Raw genomic sequence first — 20,517 nt, forward strand, 5'->3', positions numbered from 1 at the left:
AGTTTGTAGTCTGTAACCATAGAGACACATACAGTTGGGCTAGAAAGTTTGTGAACCCTTTAGAGGGATTCATATTTTTGCATACATTTGAACTAAAGGTACAAAAAAAGTAAGGAGAAATAGATGCTACCAAGAGGTCGAAGAATACAAAGATAAAGAACCAAAAGCAAAACCTCCATAGAGGTTCTCTCTCTTATTCCTAACAACACCCAAATGTTCCCCAATACGCACTCTCAATCATCTTTATGTCTTGCCAACATAATCTTTCGGACATGTGCAGGTACATAAATAAATGGCTCTATGAGACATATATATTTGTTGCTATTTGTTAGGCTGACTTTCTTATTATGGGAAGAGCTCAAGTATCAGCTTTATTTAGCTATATTTTTATACAATTTAATCTGTCTGGATTTGTTCGATTCTATTAAGATATCTATGTTAGAGTTTAATTTTTCTTAGAGCCCCCTTCTCTATCTACTATTTTGTGTGTGTATATACAGTATATACAGTTATGTGCAAATTAATTGGGACAAAGCAAAAAAACACATATTTTTGAATATTTAGTAATAAAATGTTATAATGCACTGTTACATACTAATTTTACTAAGAAATATGTCCTCCTTTGGCAGATATGAGATTTTCCATGCGTTTTGGAATTGATTCTACCAAGTTTTTGCATAAATTCTTCAATTCTTCATCATGGAACCACACTTGTATGGCACTGTTTATCATGCGTTCTTTGGTTGTACAGTCCATTTTGCCAAGATGTCTCTTCACAATGCTCCACAAATTTTCTATAGGATTTAAGTCTGGTGAATTGCCAGGCCAGTCCAGCACTTTTACTTTATTTTCTTCCAGGAATTTCTTTACACACTTGGAATTGTGGCATGGAGCCAAATCTTGTTGGAATGTCCCTACAGTTTGTTGAATATGATCAGCTCGCAATGGTTCATTTTTGCTTCTTCTAACTACACTTGCTCTGTACCCTTGAACAAAAAGATGGGTTTCATCACTGGCTAGTTGTCCAAGATTTATATTTTTTTACCCATGCGAGTCGTTTTGCCTTCATTGGAGATGTCAGAAGTTGTTTCTTTACTGGCTTTGTTGCCCTCCGACCAACTTCCAGAAGCCTGCGCCGTACAGTCGAATCGCTAATATCAATACCTGCAGCGAACAAGTCTCTTTGGAGGTCTTTACTTGTTTTTCTTGCATTAATTTTACTATTTCTGATAAGTGTTTTATCAGTTCTTGGTGTCGTTATCCTTTTTCTTCCACAATTCCTTTTTCATTTTGGAGAAAATGATCCAGTTTCACTGTGTCTGCGAATTATTCTTGAAACGGTAGAATTTCCAATACCAACGGTGGAAGCAATTTATCTTGCAGTCAGACTTGTATGTTCATTAAGAGTAATAATTCTAGACCTCTTCCGTGGAGTAACATCCATTTTTACAGGCACAAATCACACTGAGAGAAAAAGTACACTAAACCACTCCTCACAGAAACAAGCTCTCAGCTGAAGCTGAGGGGGCAGCTAGCTGTTATTTTCTGACTAAAACCAGTCAAACCACATTTTGTTACTCAAGGTTGTATACTCACACCTGTTCAAAGCAGTTAAGACTGGTTTGAATCACTGACTGGCAACCAACTTACGATTTTACTTAAAAAAATGCTTTGTCCCAATTAATTTGCACAGCACTGTATATATATATATATATATATATATATATATATATATATATATATGTACAGCCTATTGCACTGTTCATAGAGGATATTCCTATTTGATCTGTATTTGACTGTCTAAAAATAGTCAAGGATTAACCCATATTATGGGAAAGTGGAAACGGCCTGTTACTATACAGTTTCTATTCTGGGTTGATAAAATACATATCGTGATGATGATGATTATTGGTGGAACGCAATTGCGCTCCACCTCTGTATACTCTGTATCCACCTGTGTATTCATCTCTGAAATGACGCCGCACCTAAATTCAGTCCAGACTAGGAGTGAGCGTCATAAATGAGCAGCCTGTTACGCATTGCGTTCCAGCACCCTGGACACACCAGATATGACATCACGGTTGTGTCCTGTCATGGTACCGGAAGTATCCGTGACACAGAAAAACATCATCACACGAGATTAAGTTTGAAGAGGAACTTCCTGTTGTAGGACCGGATAAAGAGGTGGGTAAATTGATTGACATCACGGTCGTGTCCTGTCATGGTACCGGAAGTATCCGGGACACAGGAAAACATCATCACACGAGATTAAGTTTGAAGAGGAACTTCCTGTTGTAGGACCGGATAAAGAGGTGGGTAAATTGATTGAAGTAAGACTGCTATTCCTCAACAAGGAAATCTGTCTCACAGGATTTATAAAACATCCTGAATTGACTCATGGACCTATTAGGGTCTTGGTATTTTACAGTCCCCTGAGGAACCCCAAGAAACAGGGGAAGAAACGCGTTGGGACAAGGGACAGATAAGTAGAGTCTAATTGATAGAATTACAGGACAATGTGCTGGTGGATCTTATCATTTGCCATATCCACTTTTGGTCATGTTTGCCTCCAATTGAGTAGACTTGCTGGTATACTCCAGTTATTTGGGCTATTTCTTGTTAGCGTATATTACTCTGCAGAACAGCATTTTAGAACTTTCTTTAAGTGTTTTTTTGATCATCTACCTTTTTTGAATGGACCTATTGTTAGTATACATTTGTATTTGTATGTTGGTAGGCTACTGATCTCCATAGAGGGGACAACCCTCTTATTAGAGGTTAAGGACACGGTACCTCCATTTTTTTCTGTTTATTCATCCGTACACTAGTACAATATTGTGCTGCACAATAGACAGAGGCATACTCCTGTAATGAATATTGAGCCTAGCATTTATAGCTCTACGAGATATATTAATATATAGAAGAGAGACTCACAAAATCACTTGATCCACATACTGGGTCCAAAGTGGATCTGTCTAACTTCTGTTGTGTATATTATTAGTATGCAGGGAATAATTATGGAATTAAGGGACAGCCGTCGAGGAGCGGGGGCGCCACATCGCTCATTTAGGATACCAACCTCAGCTGACAGGTAGGCCATTAGCCTATAGGGCCTACTAGGGCTATATAGGCACAACGTCTGACTGGTTTACCCCTTAGACTGCTCACATACCCATACTTCCTTGCAATACCCCATTTTTATGTGTCTGGAAAATGTTTTTAATTAATCATCAATAAAATATTGTTTTAGAGGTTTTGTTTTTGGTTCTTTATGAACTAAAAGTACATCAGACTTTCATACAAGTTCTAAAGACAATGATATCAATGAAAGCTGTCAACTTCCCAGGAGACAAGGACAGTTCTTCAATTCTGAGATAGACCCACTTAATCTGGGACCTTTGGGAGGCATATATCCAATACTCCAGGATATCTGATAAGTTGGCACCTTTCCGTTCTTATTAGTAGAGGATAAATTGAATTTTACTGAATATATACTACATATTCATGGTTGTCATTTTGAATGTCCTTTCAGTGACTCTCAGTATTTTAACTTACTTAGAGTTATGTTAACAAAGCCCAATGAATTCAGTCTGCCCATATGCTCCTCTAGCTGATGATCAGATTCTGTGGCCACCGCACTGACCCACAGCAGTAAATTTGTATATACAGCGTGGATTAAACCAAACCTAAAAACAGAATAAAATGGAACATTATTAAGATACAGTGAATGGATGCTGTACATCTGGAACTAGATATTGTCAAAGTACACAACAGCTGCAGGCTTATGTATTACACAAACTGTTTTGAATAGACATCTGGACCTTTCACCAGTTTGAGCATGCTAAACTGGCTACATCATAGAATGGTGACTGAAAGGCTGAATAAATCATTGCTATTATATTTTAATTTCTTCTTTCTGTTGTGGAGATATTAGCTTGTAAAGTTAGGCACTAATTTATGACAAGCCCAACTGGATGTTACCAGAGATTTTTCTTTGGGGGTGTGTACTTCTTCCCAGGCATGATATTTCCCAATCGTAAGGAAGCAGCAACATACAGAGGAAAGAAGAACACACTCCCACAGTAGCTTAGGACAGGTTTTTTTGCCTGTGTGAGACATGTAATGAAAGACAGTCTGCTCTTCTCAGAATTAAGGATGTTTTTTTCTTACCTTTTTGTTGAATCACAAGAATATTTTAAACGTTTATAAAAGAAACTAGAAGATTTTATAGAAATGCTGGAGCACACGTGTTTTTTCAATTTCTACACAGAGATCGCAGCTGTACTGATTCCCCAGCACTTTTATTGACAGCCTGTTACATCATAATGTGGGAAGGGCATCATACTGTGCTGGGGACACTATGGAAGCACCACTAATGTGTGCACAGTGCAATGTGTGGGAATCATGCTCTGTGGGAGCCTCATCTGTGTGCCGGGGCACTGTGGGGGCATCATACTATGTGCATTAGGAAGCACTGTGGGGGCATTACATTATACGTGGATGGGGCACTCTAGGATCATCATACTGAGTGCATGAGAATACACTGTGGGGACATCATAGCGTGTGGGGAAAGCATTGTGTGGTGATCACAGTCTGTGTAAGGGAATGCACTATTAGGGGTGTGCAATGTGGGGGCATCAAACTGTGTGAAGAAGGCACTGTAGGGGCATCAAACTGTGTTAAGAAGGCACTGTGGGGATATCAAACTGTGTGAAGAAGGCACTGTGGGGATATCAAACTATTTGTGGGGACATCATACTGTGTATAGGAAAAATAATGTGCGGGAATCATAGTCTGTGTAAGGGAATGCACTATTAGGGGTGTGCACTGTGGGGGCATCAAACTGTGTGAAGAAGGCACTGTAGGGGCATCAAATTGTGTGAGGAAGGCACTGTGGGGATATCAAACTATTTGTGGGGACATTACTGTGTATGGGACAAATAATGTGCGGGAATCATAGCCTGTGTAAGGGAATGCACTATTAGGGGTGTACACTATGGAGGCATCAAACTGTGAGGGAGGCAATGTGGAGGTATCAAACTGTGTGAGGGAGGCATTGTGGGAGCATTAAACTATATGTGGGGGCATCATACTGTGAATGTATGGGAATGCACTGTTGGGGTATCAAAATATTTGGGCGGCACTGTGGCAGATACCATGTGGAGCCATCATGTGGGGGCATCATAATGTGTGTAAAGGGAATTTTGGGGGCATCATACTATTAGGGCATTATTCTGTGTGTGAGGAGGGCTACCTGATGCCTCATACTGTATGGGGGTATATAAAGAGGGCATTATACTGTGTATGAAAATTGAAGGTCTTCACTAGGGGTAATATTTCTGTATGTTCACACAAAAAAAGACAGGTTTGGGGGTCTGGCTATGTGTAAAAAATATTGTGCTGAGCGCATTGCCATACATATCACTCATTTCTGTCTCTCAAAGTTGGTGTTGGCGATAAGTTGCAATGTTGGTTTCAGCCACTTTAAGAAGCTGTCTGTGTGCAAATTTGTTTAGTTGAACAACGAGCGTTTGGGTTGGTTCTTCACCTCACAATTACTGACATTTATGGCTACTTTACCACTTATTCACCACACAGAATGCTATTCATTGAATTGTTTTTTTCACATTACGTATATGTATAGTTCATGGCGCTTTGTATCGCATTACAATTACATTGTCTGGGTCATTTCAATAAGCAGGTCCAGGTTTATTAAGAGAAAGACTCATGTTTCGTGTTTTTTTTTCTCTATTCCTATTCTTGATTCAAGGAACGAGAGATTTCACAACATGCCACCATTCTAGGAACCTACAATTTAAGATTATCCACATTGATTGCAATTAATTGGTAGTAACAACATAGGTAGACAATGGCTGCACTATACCATCCCGGAACGGGCACAATTCAGGCAGAAAATTAATGTTTACAGTAATGCAGAAAGGTTATGGAATGGGTGTGTTAGGATAGATAAGGCGTAGATTCTCGGGGGAAGCCGCTCAAGTTCTCTCACTTCTTTTTTAGCAGCAAATTTCAACTTTAGGTTTATGGGCCCCCATGCAAAATTTCTAACATTTCCTCCAACTATCATGGGTCTTTAATAGTATTGATCTTCTCATAAGGGCCAGAAGAGCATTTTCGGCCCCCTTTATGCTCCAGGGCTTCGGTGCGACTACAACCCCTGCACCCATTATATTTACCTGCCTGCTTTAAAATTTTATGAAGAATTGGGCCATTCACATGTCCAGGATTTTCCGAGGACCAAGTGGTTCATGCAAAATCGCAAGGACATGTCCGATTTTGATCAGAGCGTCAGATCAAAATTGACAATGTAGGTCTATGGGTCCATTAAAAGAATCATCCAGCACTGGGAAGGCATCCAATTTTCATGGATTGTTAGGCTAAGTTCCCACGATGAGCTTTTGGTGAATTTTTGATATTGCTTAATTTTGCTGTGTTAAAAACACAACGTCATACAGTTCCAGCAAAGTGGATGGCATTTATAGAAATCTCATGACCACTGGGCTTCTTTTTTTAACGCTGCATAAACCGATCTGCGGTGCGAGTTTTAAATCCGCAACAAGTCAATTTCTCTTGCGGGTACACTGAGTTTTCTATGTGGATTTTCCCTGTAGATGTGCATTAGATGTAAAAAATCCACAGGTAAAAAACAAACATGGGTCTTTTGTGTGTTTTTCCGTTGTGGAAATGCATCACAAATGCATGTAATCCACATCTAAGTACGAGTATGTCAATAAAGGTTTGTCAAAGCCAATTAATCGTAAGTATCAAAAACAAAGCAGCTATATTTAAAACATGACACACCAAAAAGAGTCAAAAAATGCAATAAAAATGCATGTTAAAAAACACACACAAATACACACTGAAAAAAACCAAAGTCATTTAATTTACATAATAGAGGCCGAAATTCCGTAGAATCAAAAATTCACCAAAAGCCCATCGTTGAAACATAGCCTTACATAGGCAAAGATTAGAGAATTATCTTTTTTCACGTTCACGAAAAACTGATGACAGACCAGACTCGGATGAAACTCTGACCAAATAATCACTGTTGGTTTTTCTTGTACGTGAAAAAAACTGACCGATTATTTTGATCAGAGTTTTTCTCACACATGGAGATAAAAAAATTCTCCACATTCTTCTTTCCATGAAAATCAGACTGGACACACTGTAGATGTCATCCGAGTGCGGTCTGATTTTTTTTTTTTAACGTGCCCATCCAGACCCCTGAGGCTATGTGCCCACGTATGCAGAAAATTTCTGCATGAAAACCGGACTCCTTCCCAGAAAACGCGCGTTTTTTCCTGCATGTTTTTTGCACGTTTTAGGCCGGTTTCACATTTGCGCTTTATAGCGCAGCGACGGCCTGCGCACGGCCGCCGCTAAGCCCTGCCCCCTCCCGGTGCCCTGCCCCCTCCCAGCTCCCTGCCCGCCCCATCTGGTCATCGCCGCCTACTAGCGCACATGGACGCTTGCGATCTGCGCACCCTATCTTTAGCATAGGGTGGGCAGATCGTGCGCTGGCCGTGCGCTAGCAGGATTTTGCCGTGCGCTGCGCACTTTTGAAGGTGCGCCGGTGTGTGCTGACCGCAGCATGTTGCATTTTGGCGAGCACGGCGCACCTTTAAAGGTGCGCAGCGCACACTAAAATCCTACTAGCGCACGGCCAGCGCACAATCTGTGCACCCTATGCTAAAGATAGGGTGAGCAGATCGCAAGCGTCCATGTGCGCTAGTAGGCGCCGATGACTGGATGGGGCGGGCAGGGAGCCGGGAGGGGGCGGGGCTTAGCGGCGCCGTGCGCTGCAGGAAATAAACGCTAGTGCGAAACTAGCCTTCCGCTCGTTGTTGGCGCAAAAAACACACATTTTTATGCGTTTTTTTCTGCGCGTCCCCAGTCTCATAGAAATTGGCTAGAAACGCGGATTTTTCCGTAAAATTAATGAGCATGCTGCTTTTTTTTTACAGCGATGCGTTTTTTTCCGCAAAAAAAAACGCATCAATATGCACAAAAAGTGCAGAATGCATTAAAATGAATGGGATGCTTCTCTTAAGCGATTTTTAAGTGTTTTTGCAGGTAAAAACGCTTAGAAACCGCGAAAAAAAATCGCTTACGTGTGCACACAGCCTAACATCACAATCGGACATATCACTGTGACTTTCCGGGTTCTGAGCTTGGTCCATGAAAAAGTCACGGACATGTGAATGGCCCCATAGATTATCCAAGGTATGAATGCTTCCCGTAAAAACCACACAGATAGCACTCGTACGGGTAGAACGGACGTCTGACAGAGGCCAAAGGCTGAGGTTTAACATGTCGCGGCTGTAAAGTGAATCTCAGGAAGGTTCAGAACAGCACCATGGAAAATAAAAACAGATTAGTGAAAATCATTCCAAGAAGATTAATATGAAATCAAATACTTTTACCTTTCAAGCTTTTTAAAGGACTTGACGATGTCTTTTGAATGTCGCCAAAGAAAATATACCTGTAATTTAGAAACATGCACAAACGTTTTTATTTTTAGTAAACGGATCTTAAGATGAATCACTGTGAATAAAAATTACTGACATCTTCATTGGAACAATAAATCGTTAAATTGTGCTATAAAATTTAACAGACAAAAGTAGTAAACTTGTCTCACCTGGTAGCAGGGTTGTAATTGTAGTGGGTGTATCTAATCCGACAATTACACATGTACGTGCGCGCCAGTACTGTAGTAGAGATGCATCTCGTATATGCCACTATGCACTAATACACCAGTAAGCCATGTGCAGACGGAGCTTTTTGAGGTACTCAAAAACAACTAATTTTTCAAGAGGAAACGGCTCCTTCTTTGAGGAGTTTTTGAAGGCAATTTTTTTCATTTCCTGAATCAATTTTGGAAGTTTATTTTTCCTGAAGCTTTTTTTGCAACCGTCTGATTGGACAGTGCCTAGTTTGGAGCGGAATCCAACAGGATCCTCCACCAAGAAATGACATGTACTTTTTTTCCCCCTCGCTATGTGTTTTTCAAAACCTGAAGCTAAAAAAAAAAAAAACAATTGAAAGTTTGAGCATAACACCAAATAGGTGGTTTTTCCAGTAGAAAGTAATTGTAACAATCAGTCAAACACATTTTTTTTAGCAATTTTTCAAGGATTTGAAATGTCCAATAAAAAAATTTCTCAACCCTACGATCAGTCTCATGATGAACGAACCAAAGGCAATTCAAAGTTTTACGCTGCGAAGGGTTACCACAGTAATCAAGAGCCTGTTGAAGACTGCCATTTATATACAGTGGGAAAAAAAGTATTTAGTCAGCGACCAATTGTGCAAGTTCACCAACTTAAAAAGATGAGAGAGGCCTGTAATTGACATCATAGGTAGACCACAACTATGAGAGTCAAAATGAGAAAAGAAATCCAGAAAATCACCTTGTCTGATTTGGCAAGATTTATTTTGCAAATTATGGTGGAAAATAAGTATTTGGTCACATAAAAACATGCAAGATTTCTCCCTCTCACAGACCTGTACCTTCTTCTTTAAGAGGCTCCTCTGTCCTCCACTCATTACCTGTAGTAATGGCTCCTGTTTGAACTTGTTATCAGTATAAAAGACACCTGTCCACAACCTCAAACAGTCACACTCCAAACTCCACTATCGTGACGTCCAAAGAGCTGTCAAAGGACACCACCAGAAGCAAAATTGCAGACCTGCAGCAGGTTGGGAAGATTGAATCTGTAATAGGCAAGCAGCTTGGTGTGATGAAATCAACTGTGGGAGCAATAATAAGAAAATGTAAGACATACAAGACCACTGATAATCTCCCTGGATCTGGGGCTCCATGCAAGATCTCACCCTGTGGGGTCAAAATTATCACAAGAACGATGAGCAAAAATCCCAGAACCACACAGGGGGACCTAGTGAATGACTTGCATAGAGCTGGGACCACCGTAACAAAGGCTACCATCAGTAACACACAACGCCGCCATGGAGTCAGATCCATGAGATCAGAGAGCATTTGGATTATCCATAAGAGTATTGGGAGAATGTCATATGGTCTGATGGAACCAAAGTAGAACTGTTTGGCAGAATCAAAACTCGTCGTGTTTGGGGGAGACAGAATGCAGAGTTGCATCCAAAGAACACCATACCTACTGTGAGGCATGGGGGTGGCAACATCATGCTTTGGGGCTGCTTCTCTGCAAAGGAACCAGGACGACTGATCCGTGTACATGAAAGAATGAATGGGGCCATGTATCATGAGATTTTGAGTGCAAACCTCCTTCCATCAGCAAGGACATTGAAGATGAAACGTGGATGGGTCTTTCAGCATGATAATGATTCCAAGCACACCACCAGGGCAATGAAGGAGTGGCTATGTAAGAAGAATATGAAGGTCCTGGAGTGGCCTAGCCAGTCTCCAGATCTCAACCCCATAGAAAACCTTTGGAAGGAGTTGAAAGTCAGTGTTGTTCAGCGACAGGCCCAAAACATCACTGCTCTAGAGGAGATCTGCATGGAGGAATGTGCCAACATACCACCAACAGTGTGTGCCAAACTTGTGAAGACTTACAGAACATATTTGACCTCTGTCATTGCCAACAAAGGATATATAACAAAATATTGAGATGAACGTTTGTTAATGACCAAATACTTTTTTTCCCAACATAATTTGCAAAATAAATTTTGCCAAATCAGACAAGGTGATTTTCTGGATTTATTTTCTCATTTTAACTCTCATAGTTGTGGTCTACCTATGATGTCAATTACAGGCCTCTCTCATCTTTTTAAGTGGGAGAACTTGCACAATTGGTCGCTGACTACTTTTTTCCCCACTATACACGTATATAAGCTGCTGGAGGAGAGATATGTTTTACTGAAAATAGTGACATCAGTGATTTAAAACCTAGAAGTTTTTCCTCAAGCACATTATGTGTTGCGAGGGGTTAACTAGACAATTTGTTGAAGGGCTAGGTTTTTGTGGACAACAATAGAGCAGGTGGGAGGTTGTCTACCTTTTCTCCACCCCAGGGTGTGGTCTGGGGCTTAAGTAGTCGGCCTCCAGAGGCAGTTAGTGTTCAGTATTCCTTGAGAGAGGAACTTCAGCGTTTTGTGCCCTGAGGAGGAAAACTGAACCTAAAGAGGCTAAGTGCTTTGGTGCGGGCAGATCAGAGCAATTTAGAGTCTGTATACCATAATGTTTTGTTTTAATTTTCCTGTTTTGCCAGAAAGGCTGTCTTTATTTTCACTCCTTGTTGGTCTATGATTCCTGTATAATAAACCAACGGAAGATTTAAAAAGTCAGTGGACCCATTTCTACCTTCGTGTGCCTCTGATTGAGGTGATCTACCACAGCTGGTGTTTCGAATGTGGTCCATGTTCCAGTAACACGGGTAGCGGCTGTAGACAAACTGCATGTCCTGAGCGAAGGCGGCCAGAAGCCAGCACACAATATCAGGCAAAGTGGAGGAACTGATTAAACAACTGGTACAAGTGCAGCAGCAAGAGCACCAACAGCATCATCAACAGTTACAGAGATTTAAAGAGAAAGTGTTCCCATTTCTACCTCCGTGTACCACTGAGTGTGCTGATCTACCACTAATATATGTATATATATATATATATATATATATATATATATATATATTTCTAGGCTTCTGACGAAATTAGAATACCATCAAAAAGTTAATTTATTTCAGCGCTTCAATACAAAAAGTGAAACTCATATATTATATAGAGTCATTACAAACAGAGTGATCTACTTCACGTGTTTATTTCTGATAATGTTGATGATTATGGCTTACAGCCAATGAAAACCCATAAGTCATTATGTCAGTAAATTAGAATACTTTATAACACCAGCTTGAAAATTGATTTTTAAGTCCAAAATGTTGGCCTACTGAAATGTATGTTCAGTAAATGCACTCAATACTTTGTTGAGTCTCCTGTTGTATCAATGCGGCATGTCATGGAGGCGATCAGCCTGTGGCACTGCTGAGGTGTTATGGAAGCCCAGGTTGCTTTGATAGCAGCCTTCAGCTCGTCTGCATTGTTGGGTCTGGTGTCTCTCATCTTCCTCTTGACAATACTCCATAGATTCTCTTTGAGGTTAAGGTCAGGTGAGTTTGCTGGCCAATCAAACACAGTGCTACTGTTGTTTTTAAAGCAGGTGTTCATATTTTTGGCAGTGTGGACAGGTGCCAAGTCCTGCTGGAGAATGAAATTTCCATCCCCAAAAAGTTTGTTGGCAGTGGGAAGCATGAAGTGCTCTAAAATTTCCTGGTGGATGGCTGCGCTGACTTTGGTCTTGTTAAAACACAGTGGACCTACACCAGCAGATGACATGGCTCCCTGTTATTAATGAGTCACTGTAAGAGGCAAAAACAGAAATACTAGCTAAGTCCAGAAAACCAGAGAAGTTGGCAGCTATTGGATTGCAGACCCCTGAACCTATCAACAACTAGCAGTAGCTGTGGGGGGTTCCTACGGTGCCCTAGACCCCTCGATCACAGTTGGAGAACTAAATAGCCTAAAGACAGAAAGGGAAATCTAAACTGCCCCAGAGCAGACCCCAAAGCAATAGGCAGTCCCCAACATATAATGACGGTGAAGCAAGATGAAAAAACACTCACACAGATAGAAAGATAGGCTGAGCAAATGATGGGGCCCAAGCTAACTAAATAGGACAGGATAGAAAAGCTGCTGTCTGCAATCCGCCAAAACCTTATCAAAACAAGAGCCAACAGACTGATAGGGAAAAAAGCCCTGAAGACGCTAGGCTTCAAAAAGACTATATCAGTACTCAGGTATTTTCTGAAGACAGAGCAAAAAGGAATTCGGCTCACCCCAGCAGGGGATGGCAGAAATCCAGAAAAACAAGGCAAAACCAAACCAAAACACAAATGCAAAAAGCAGAGCAGAAAACTTAGCTTTTGAGGAGCAGGAATCAGACTGGTCTCCTAGAATCCCTCTGAGAAATCACCAGCAAGGCAGAAGGGCATCGGCTGCCTTATATCCAGTCAGCAATTCCAGTCACCCAGTCATCATCATCCTGCTCAGGTGCTTGGTAATCAGCCTCACTACCTTCCTTAACCAGAAGAGGGAGTTCATCAGACCTCAATGGTGAAGGGGAAAATGAACTCGCAACAGCTCCCCAAACCATCCCTGATTGTGGAAACTTCACACTAGACCACAAGCAGCTTGGATTGTGGCCTCTCCACTCTTACTCCAGACTCTGGGACCTTGATTTCCAAATGAAATGCAAAATTTACTTTCATCTGAAAGCAACACCTTGGATCACTGAGCAACAGTCCAGTTGTTTTTCTCCTTGGCCCAGATAAGATGCTTCTGGTGTTGTCTATTGGTCATGAGTGGCTTGACACAAAGAATGCGACACTTGTAGCCCATGTCCTGGATACGTCTGTGTGTGGTGGCTCTTGAAGCAATGACTCCAGCAGCAGTCCACTCCTTGTGAATCTCCCCAAAATTTTTGAATGGCCTTTTCTTAATCTTTTCAATTCTGCGGTTATCCCGGTTGCTTGTGCACCTTTTCCTACCACACTTTTTCCTTCCACTCAACTTTCCATTAATATGCTTGGATACAGCACTCTGTGAACTGCCAGCTTCTTTAGCAATGATCTTTTGTGGCTTACCCTCCTTGTGGAGTGTGTCAGTGACTGCCTTCTGGACCTCTGTCAAGTCAGCAGTATTCCCCATGATTGTGTAGCTACTGAAACAGACTAAGGGACCTTTTTAACCCCTTCACTACTAAGGGTGGTTTGCACGTTAACTCCCGGGCCAATTTTTACAATTCTGACCACTGTCCCTTTATGAGGTCATAGCTCTGAAACGCTTCCATGGATCCCGGTGATTCTGACACTGTTTTCTCATGACATATTGTACTTCATGTTAGTGGTAAAATTGCATTCAAATAACTTGCGTTTATTTGTGAAAAAAAACGGAAATTTGGTGAAAATTTTGAAAATTTCGCAATTTTCCAACTTTGAATTTTTATGCCCTTAAATCACAGCGATACGGTACACAAAAAACTTAATAAATAACATTTCCCACATGTTTACTTTACATCAGCACAATTTTGGAACCAACATTTTTTTTTGTTAGGAAGTTATAAGGGTTAAAAATTGACCAGCGATTTCTCATTTTTGCAGCACCATTTTATTTTTAGGGACCACATCACATTTGAAGCCACTTTGAGGGGTCTATATGATAGAAAATACCCAAAAGTGACACCATTCTAAAAACTGCACCCCTTAAGGTGCTTAAAACCACATTCAAGAAGTTTATTAACCCTTTAGGTGCGTCACAGGAATTTTTTGAATATTTAAGAAAAAAAATGAACATTTAACTTTTTTTCACAAAAAAAATACTTCAGGTTCAATTTTCTTTATTTTACCAAGGGTAATAGGAGAAATTGGACTGCAAAAGTTATTGTGCAATTTGTCCTGAGTACGCTGATACCTGATATGTGGGGGGGAACCACTGGTTCGGCGCATGGCAGACCTCAGTAGGGAAGGAGCGCCGTTTGACTTTTTCAATGCAAAATTGACTGGAATTCAGATCGGATGCCATGTCGCGTTTGGAGAGCCCCTGATGTACCTAAACAGTGGAAATCCCCCCAAGTGACCCCATTTTAGAAACTAGACCCCGCAAGGAACTTATCTAAATATGTGGTGAGAACTTTGAACCCACAAGGGCTTCACAGAAGTTTATAACGTACAGCGGTACAATTAAAAAATCATATTTTTTCCACAAAAATGATCTTTTCACCCCCAATTTTTATTTTTCCAAGGGTAACGGGACCCTAAAAGTTATTGTGCAATTTGTCCTGAGTACGCTGATACCCCATATGTGGGTGTAAATGACTATTTGGGCGCATAGCAGAGCTCGGAAGGGAAGCAGCGCCATTTGACGTTTTTGGCTAGAATTGAGATCGGACACCATGTCGCGTTTGGAAAGTCCCTGATGTACCAAAACAGTAGAAACCCCCCACAAATGACACCATTTTGGAAATAGACCCCCCAGGGAACTTATCTAGATGTGTGGTGAGCACTTTGAACTCCCCAGTGCTTCACAGAAGTTTATAACGCCCGGGCGTGAAAATAAAAAAATCGTATTTTTTCCACAAACATCATCTTTTAGTCCCCATTTTTTTTCTTTTCCCAAGGGTAACAGGAGAAATTGGACCCCAAAAGTTGTTGTCCAATTTGTCCTGAGTACGCTGACACCCCATATGTGGGAGAAAACTACTGTATGGGGACACAACGACGCTCGGAAGGGAAGTAGTGACGTTTTGGAATGCAGACTTTGATGGAATGGTCTGCGGGTGTCATGTTGCCTTTGGAGAGCCCCTAATGTACCTAAACAGTGGAAACCCCCCCACAAATGACCCCATTTTGGAAACTAGACCCCCTGAGGAACTTATCTAGATGTGTGGTGAGCACTTTGAACCCCCAAGGGCTTCACAGAAGTTTATAATGCCCAGGCATGAAAATAAAAAAATCGTATTTTTTGCACAAGCATGATCAATTAGTCTCCAATTTTTTTATTTTCCCAAGGGTAACAGGAGAAATTGGATGCCAAAAGTTGTTGTCCAATTTGTCCTGAGCACGCTGATACCTCATATGTGGGAGAAAACTACTGTATGGGCACACGTCGGGGCTCAGAAGGGAAGTAGTGACGTTTTGGAATGCAGACTTTGATTGATTGGTCTGCGGGTGTCATGTGCGTTTGGAGAGCCCCTGATGTACTATGAGCCCCTGATGTACGATGAGCCCCTGATGTACGATGTAAACTATTGAAACTCCCCACAAGTGACCCCATTTTGGAAACTAGACCCCCCACGGAACTTATCTAGATGTGTGGTGAGCACTTTGAACCCCCAAGTGCTTCACAGAAGTTTATAACGCCTGGGCGTGAAAATAAAAAAATCATTTTTTCTCAGCCCCCAATTTTTTATTTTCCTAAGGGTAACAGGAGAAATTGGACCCCAAAAGTTGTTTTGTAATTTGTCCTGAGTAGGCTGATACCCCATATGTGGGGGTAAAACACTGTTTGGGCGCATGGCAGAGCTTGGAAGGGAAGGAGCACCATTTTACTTTTTCAACGCAGAATTGGCTGGAATTGAGATCAGATGCCATGTTGCCTTTGGAGAGCACCTGATGTGCCCAAACAGTGGAAACCCCCAATTATAACTCCAACCCTAACCCCAACACACCCCTAACCCTAATCTCAGCCCTAAACCTTAACCCTAGCCCTAACCCTAGCCCTAACCCTAATGGGAAAATGGTAATAAATACATTTTCTTTTAGTTTTATTATTTTTCCCTAACTAAGGGGGTGATTTTATTGTAAAAATAGTTTTTGCATATTGAGAGCTATAATTTTTCCATATTTTGACCCACTGAGTCATGTGAGGTCTTATTTTTGCGGGACGAGTTGACGTTTTTATTGGTACCATTTTCGGGCACGTGACATTTTTTGATCGCTTTTTATTCCGATTTTTGGGAACCAGAATGAACAAAAACCAGCGTTTCATGAATTTCTTTTGGGGGGTGCGTTTACACTGTTCCGCGTGTGGTAAAATTGATAAAGCGTTTTTATTCTTCGGGTCAGTACGATTACAGCGATACCTCATTTAGGTCGTTTTTTTATGTTTTGTCGGTTTTTTGCAATGAAAACAATTTTATATAAAAAATTATTTTTGTATCGCTTTATTCTGCGAGCTATAACTTTTTTATTTTTTTGCGGATGATGCTGTATGGCAGCTCGTTTTTTGCGGGACAAGATGATGTTTTCAGCGGTACCATGGATATTTATATGCGTCTTTTTGATCGCGCGTTATTGCACTTTTTGTTCGGTGGTATGATAATAAATCATTATTTTTTGCTTCGTTTTTTATTTTTATTTTTTAAGGGGTTAACTAATGGGACAGTTTTATAGGGCGGGTCGCTTCGGACGCGGCGATACCAAATATGTGTACTTTTATTGTTTTTTTTTTTATTTTGAAAAAATGGATTTATTGGGGAATATTTTTTTTTTTTTTACTAATTTACTTAGCGATTTTTTTTTTAATTATTTTTAACATTTTTTTTTTATTTTTTTATTTTTTTTACTTTACTACCTTGTCCCAGGTGGGACATCACTGTCCTGTGACAGATCACTGATCTGTCACATCACAGATCACTGTGACAGATCAGCAATCTGTCACAGGCAGTTCTGCAGACTTCCTCATGCCTGCACTTTGCAGGCAGTGAGGAAGTCAGTTCCCTACAGGCCCCCGAAGGCCCCCGTCGCCATCTTGGATCCGGGGACCTGTAGGGAAAGAGCCCCCCGCAGCAGCGCTGCACATTGCGCTGCTGTGGGGGGCTCAGGGAAGCAAGGAGGGAGCCCCCTCCCTGCCGATGCTTCCCTTTAACCCCCGGTACACCGCGATCGCGTTTGATCGTGGTGTACAAGGGGTTAACGTGTCGGGGGCAGTCCGTGACCGCCCCTGACACATTGTGCCGGGTGTCAGCTGTGATAATCAGCTGACACCCGGCCGCGATCAGCGGCGCTCACCACGTGGGCGCCGCTGATCGCTGGGATGTAATATTCCGTCCATGGTAATTAGGTCCAGGGTCACATGGACGGAATATTACGTCCATTGTAGGTAAGGGGTTAAACACTAAGGAAGCCTTTGCCAGTGTTTTTGTTAATTAATTAATAATCTTCCAAAATTATGATTTTAGAATGTCATGAGCAAGTGCCGTTTAGATAACAATGCAGAGGTGGAGGGAATGTAAGAAAAATCTTGAAAGAATCAAAGATAAAAGAAAGAAAGAAAAATAAATAAGAAAAGGAGGATAAAAATAAAATATTTAAAATGTTTTTTTCTTAAAAAATGGCTCTATGCAACATGATGTCTGTATATCCATATTCTCCATATTTATCTAAAGTACTTTACAGTCTGCTAAAAGAATAACCATTGTTTTAATCATTATTTAATAAATCAATAGTACACATGAATATAACTAGATTTGTAATACTGTATATCTTATCAGAGAAATCTGCTTCTTACTCCTCCTGGACTGATCTTTCATTTTCAATACATGGGTAAAGTCAGTAATATCTGTATTCAGTGAAGCTAGATTTTCCCATTACTAAGATATAAGATGAAGGTTGGTGCTTATGAAGTTCTATGGATAGAGGAGGAGGGAAGAGCTGGAGGTTACATAGAACTTTATTAGCACCAACTGTCATATCTTGTCTCAATATTTACAACAGACAGGTTTTACCCATGAATTGAGAATTTTGAGAGTAAAAAGATCATAGAATCATAGAATGTTAGAGTTGGAAGGGACCTCAAGGGTCATTGTGTCCAACCCCCTGCTCAATACAGAATTCACTAAACCATATCAGACAGATGTCTGTCCAGCCTCTGTTTGAAGACTTTCATTGAAGGAGAACTCATCACTTCTCAAGGCAGCCTGTCCCACTCATTGACCACCCTCACTGTCAAAAAGTTTTTTCTAATATCTAATCTGTATCTTCTCCCTTTCAGTTTAATTCCACTGCTTCTCGTGTGTCATGAAGTGACTGGCCCTGTGTGACATGACCCAGTAATCAGTTGGTCACCAAACAGCAAAACAAGCAAGGGAACACCGGGGACACAATTACAACGGTGGGTCCTGCGATAGGGAACAGGGAAATGGACACTTCCTGCACTCTCCAGAGGCTGTGCTCTGGTCTATTCTGATGTCCCTATATGGCTTCTTTGAAACCGATGCCGAGCAGGATACCTTAGCCCTCACTTGCCCTGCACCTATCTATCAGTAGAGAATTGGCAAGTGCAGACACTGGTCCCACCGCTGCACTAATACAACACCAAGGAAAGATGTAACACATAAGGTAAGACAAACAACACTTAGCTTTTCTGCTGCAATGCACCGCACAGCAGAATAAGGCACTGGATCACAGCATTCAGCTGAAGCACCACGCACCAGAAAGCTTCTTTCTTCAGAATGGTTGGTTTCCAAAGGACCTGTATAATCAACAGTCAGCTGATGCACCAGGTGACCTTTTAAAGGAAGGTGGGAATGGTCACCACCTGCATCAGCAAACTCACCTAGCAATGCAATTACACCAGCGGCCATCGGGGGGAAAACTGATGTTAACCCCCGATGACCTGAAAGGAAAAAGTTTTATATGTGAGAATGCAAATCTGACACGGATCCAAAAATGGATCGTGACAGTACCCCTCCTTCAATGAGGGGCCTCTGGACACTCAACACCGCACCTCACCAGAAAACAACCTACAATGAGAACACCTCGATCCACCAGAGTTAACCTCGGTAATCACCTGACTCGTTTATGGCAAACATGGAGGTGACAACGTATGCTCCGGAGGCGCCACAAATCTCCAGAGCACCAACCTGCGGAATGAGTTGTGTACGGGCATTACTGGGGGTAACAAGCTGGTAAGTCCTCGGGCCGAGAATGGCCGACCCACAATATGGCCCGAACACCAGAGAACTCCAGACCCCAGCAGCACACTTCCACTGGACGTTTTTGGTGGACACCGCTCATTCACACACAGGTTCGGACCTGAACATTTATTGTCACGCACACGTTTGCCACAAGATGGTGAACTCTTCACAGAACTGACAACAGAGGCGTCCCCCTGTGTCGTCACCCTCACACCCCCACCATGCTCAGAAGGAACCACCACCTCCCTCTGACCCTTCCCACGAGGACTCTGACACTCAGGGTTAGCATGTGGTGAGGGTTGCGACTTGTCCCTACTCCCTGGCAACACTTCTGCTGCCCCCACAGGAGAAGAAGGGGATGGTTGTAGAATGACGGCAGAGACAGTAGTCCCTGGGCAGCAGCCCTCACACGACTGATCCCAGCTGACTACTTCCCTAGACTGCCAATCTATGACCGGGTTGTGTCTTTTCAACCAAGGGAGGCCTAAAATGATATGTGATGGCATTCTCCCCCAAAGACGTAGCATGACAGGGACTCTTCATGTTGAGTCCCTATACGCAGATGTATATCATCCATGACTTGGGTCAACCTCCCCTGGCTTAGTGGGACAGAGTCAATGGACAGTCTCTGAAGCTTCAATCTCTGTGCAGATATACGCGTTTCTATCATACAATGCGACACCTCCTCCTCGTTTATCAAGTCTGTTTCTTGCAAATAAGTTGTATCCTTCTAGTCTTGTATTCCAATCATGTGTATTGTCCCACCAAGTTTCAGTGATTCCAAAGACATCATATTTCTTTTCCTGTGTTAGTAGTTCCAATTCTCCTTGTTTGTTGCCCATGCTTTGTGCATTAGTATAGAAACATTTTAGTTTGTGATTGGTTTCTCTTTCTCCAATATTTGTATTAATTAGATTCTTTCGTCTTTGTTCTTCCTTTCCACTTCTAATAGCAGAGTTCTCAATAGCATTTGTCAGGTGTATGGCTTTTTCTGGTCTTTTGCTTCCCTTCCCATGTTGTTCTAGTTTAAAGCT

General features: G+C 41.6%; 1 protein-coding gene across 1 annotated transcript in view; it reads right to left on the reverse strand.

Moving 5' to 3' along the window:
* Positions 1-20,517, reverse strand: part of LOC141088609 (proton channel OTOP1-like) — a 66,011-nt gene that overhangs the window by 20,116 nt on the left and 25,378 nt on the right. Inside the window, exons 3-4 of the mRNA XM_073574752.1 lie at positions 8,445-8,503; positions 3,556-3,686 (exon numbers count right to left, since the gene is read on the reverse strand). Coding sequence (XP_073430853.1) covers positions 3,556-3,686; positions 8,445-8,503 — 190 coding nt within the window. The remainder of the gene's footprint in view (positions 1-3,555; positions 3,687-8,444; positions 8,504-20,517) is intronic.

This window comes from Dendrobates tinctorius, unplaced genomic scaffold, assembly GCF_039654945.1.
Source record: "Dendrobates tinctorius isolate UK_male_01 unplaced genomic scaffold, ASM3965494v1 ptg000039l, whole genome shotgun sequence".
NCBI lineage: Eukaryota > Metazoa > Chordata > Amphibia > Anura > Dendrobatidae > Dendrobates > Dendrobates tinctorius.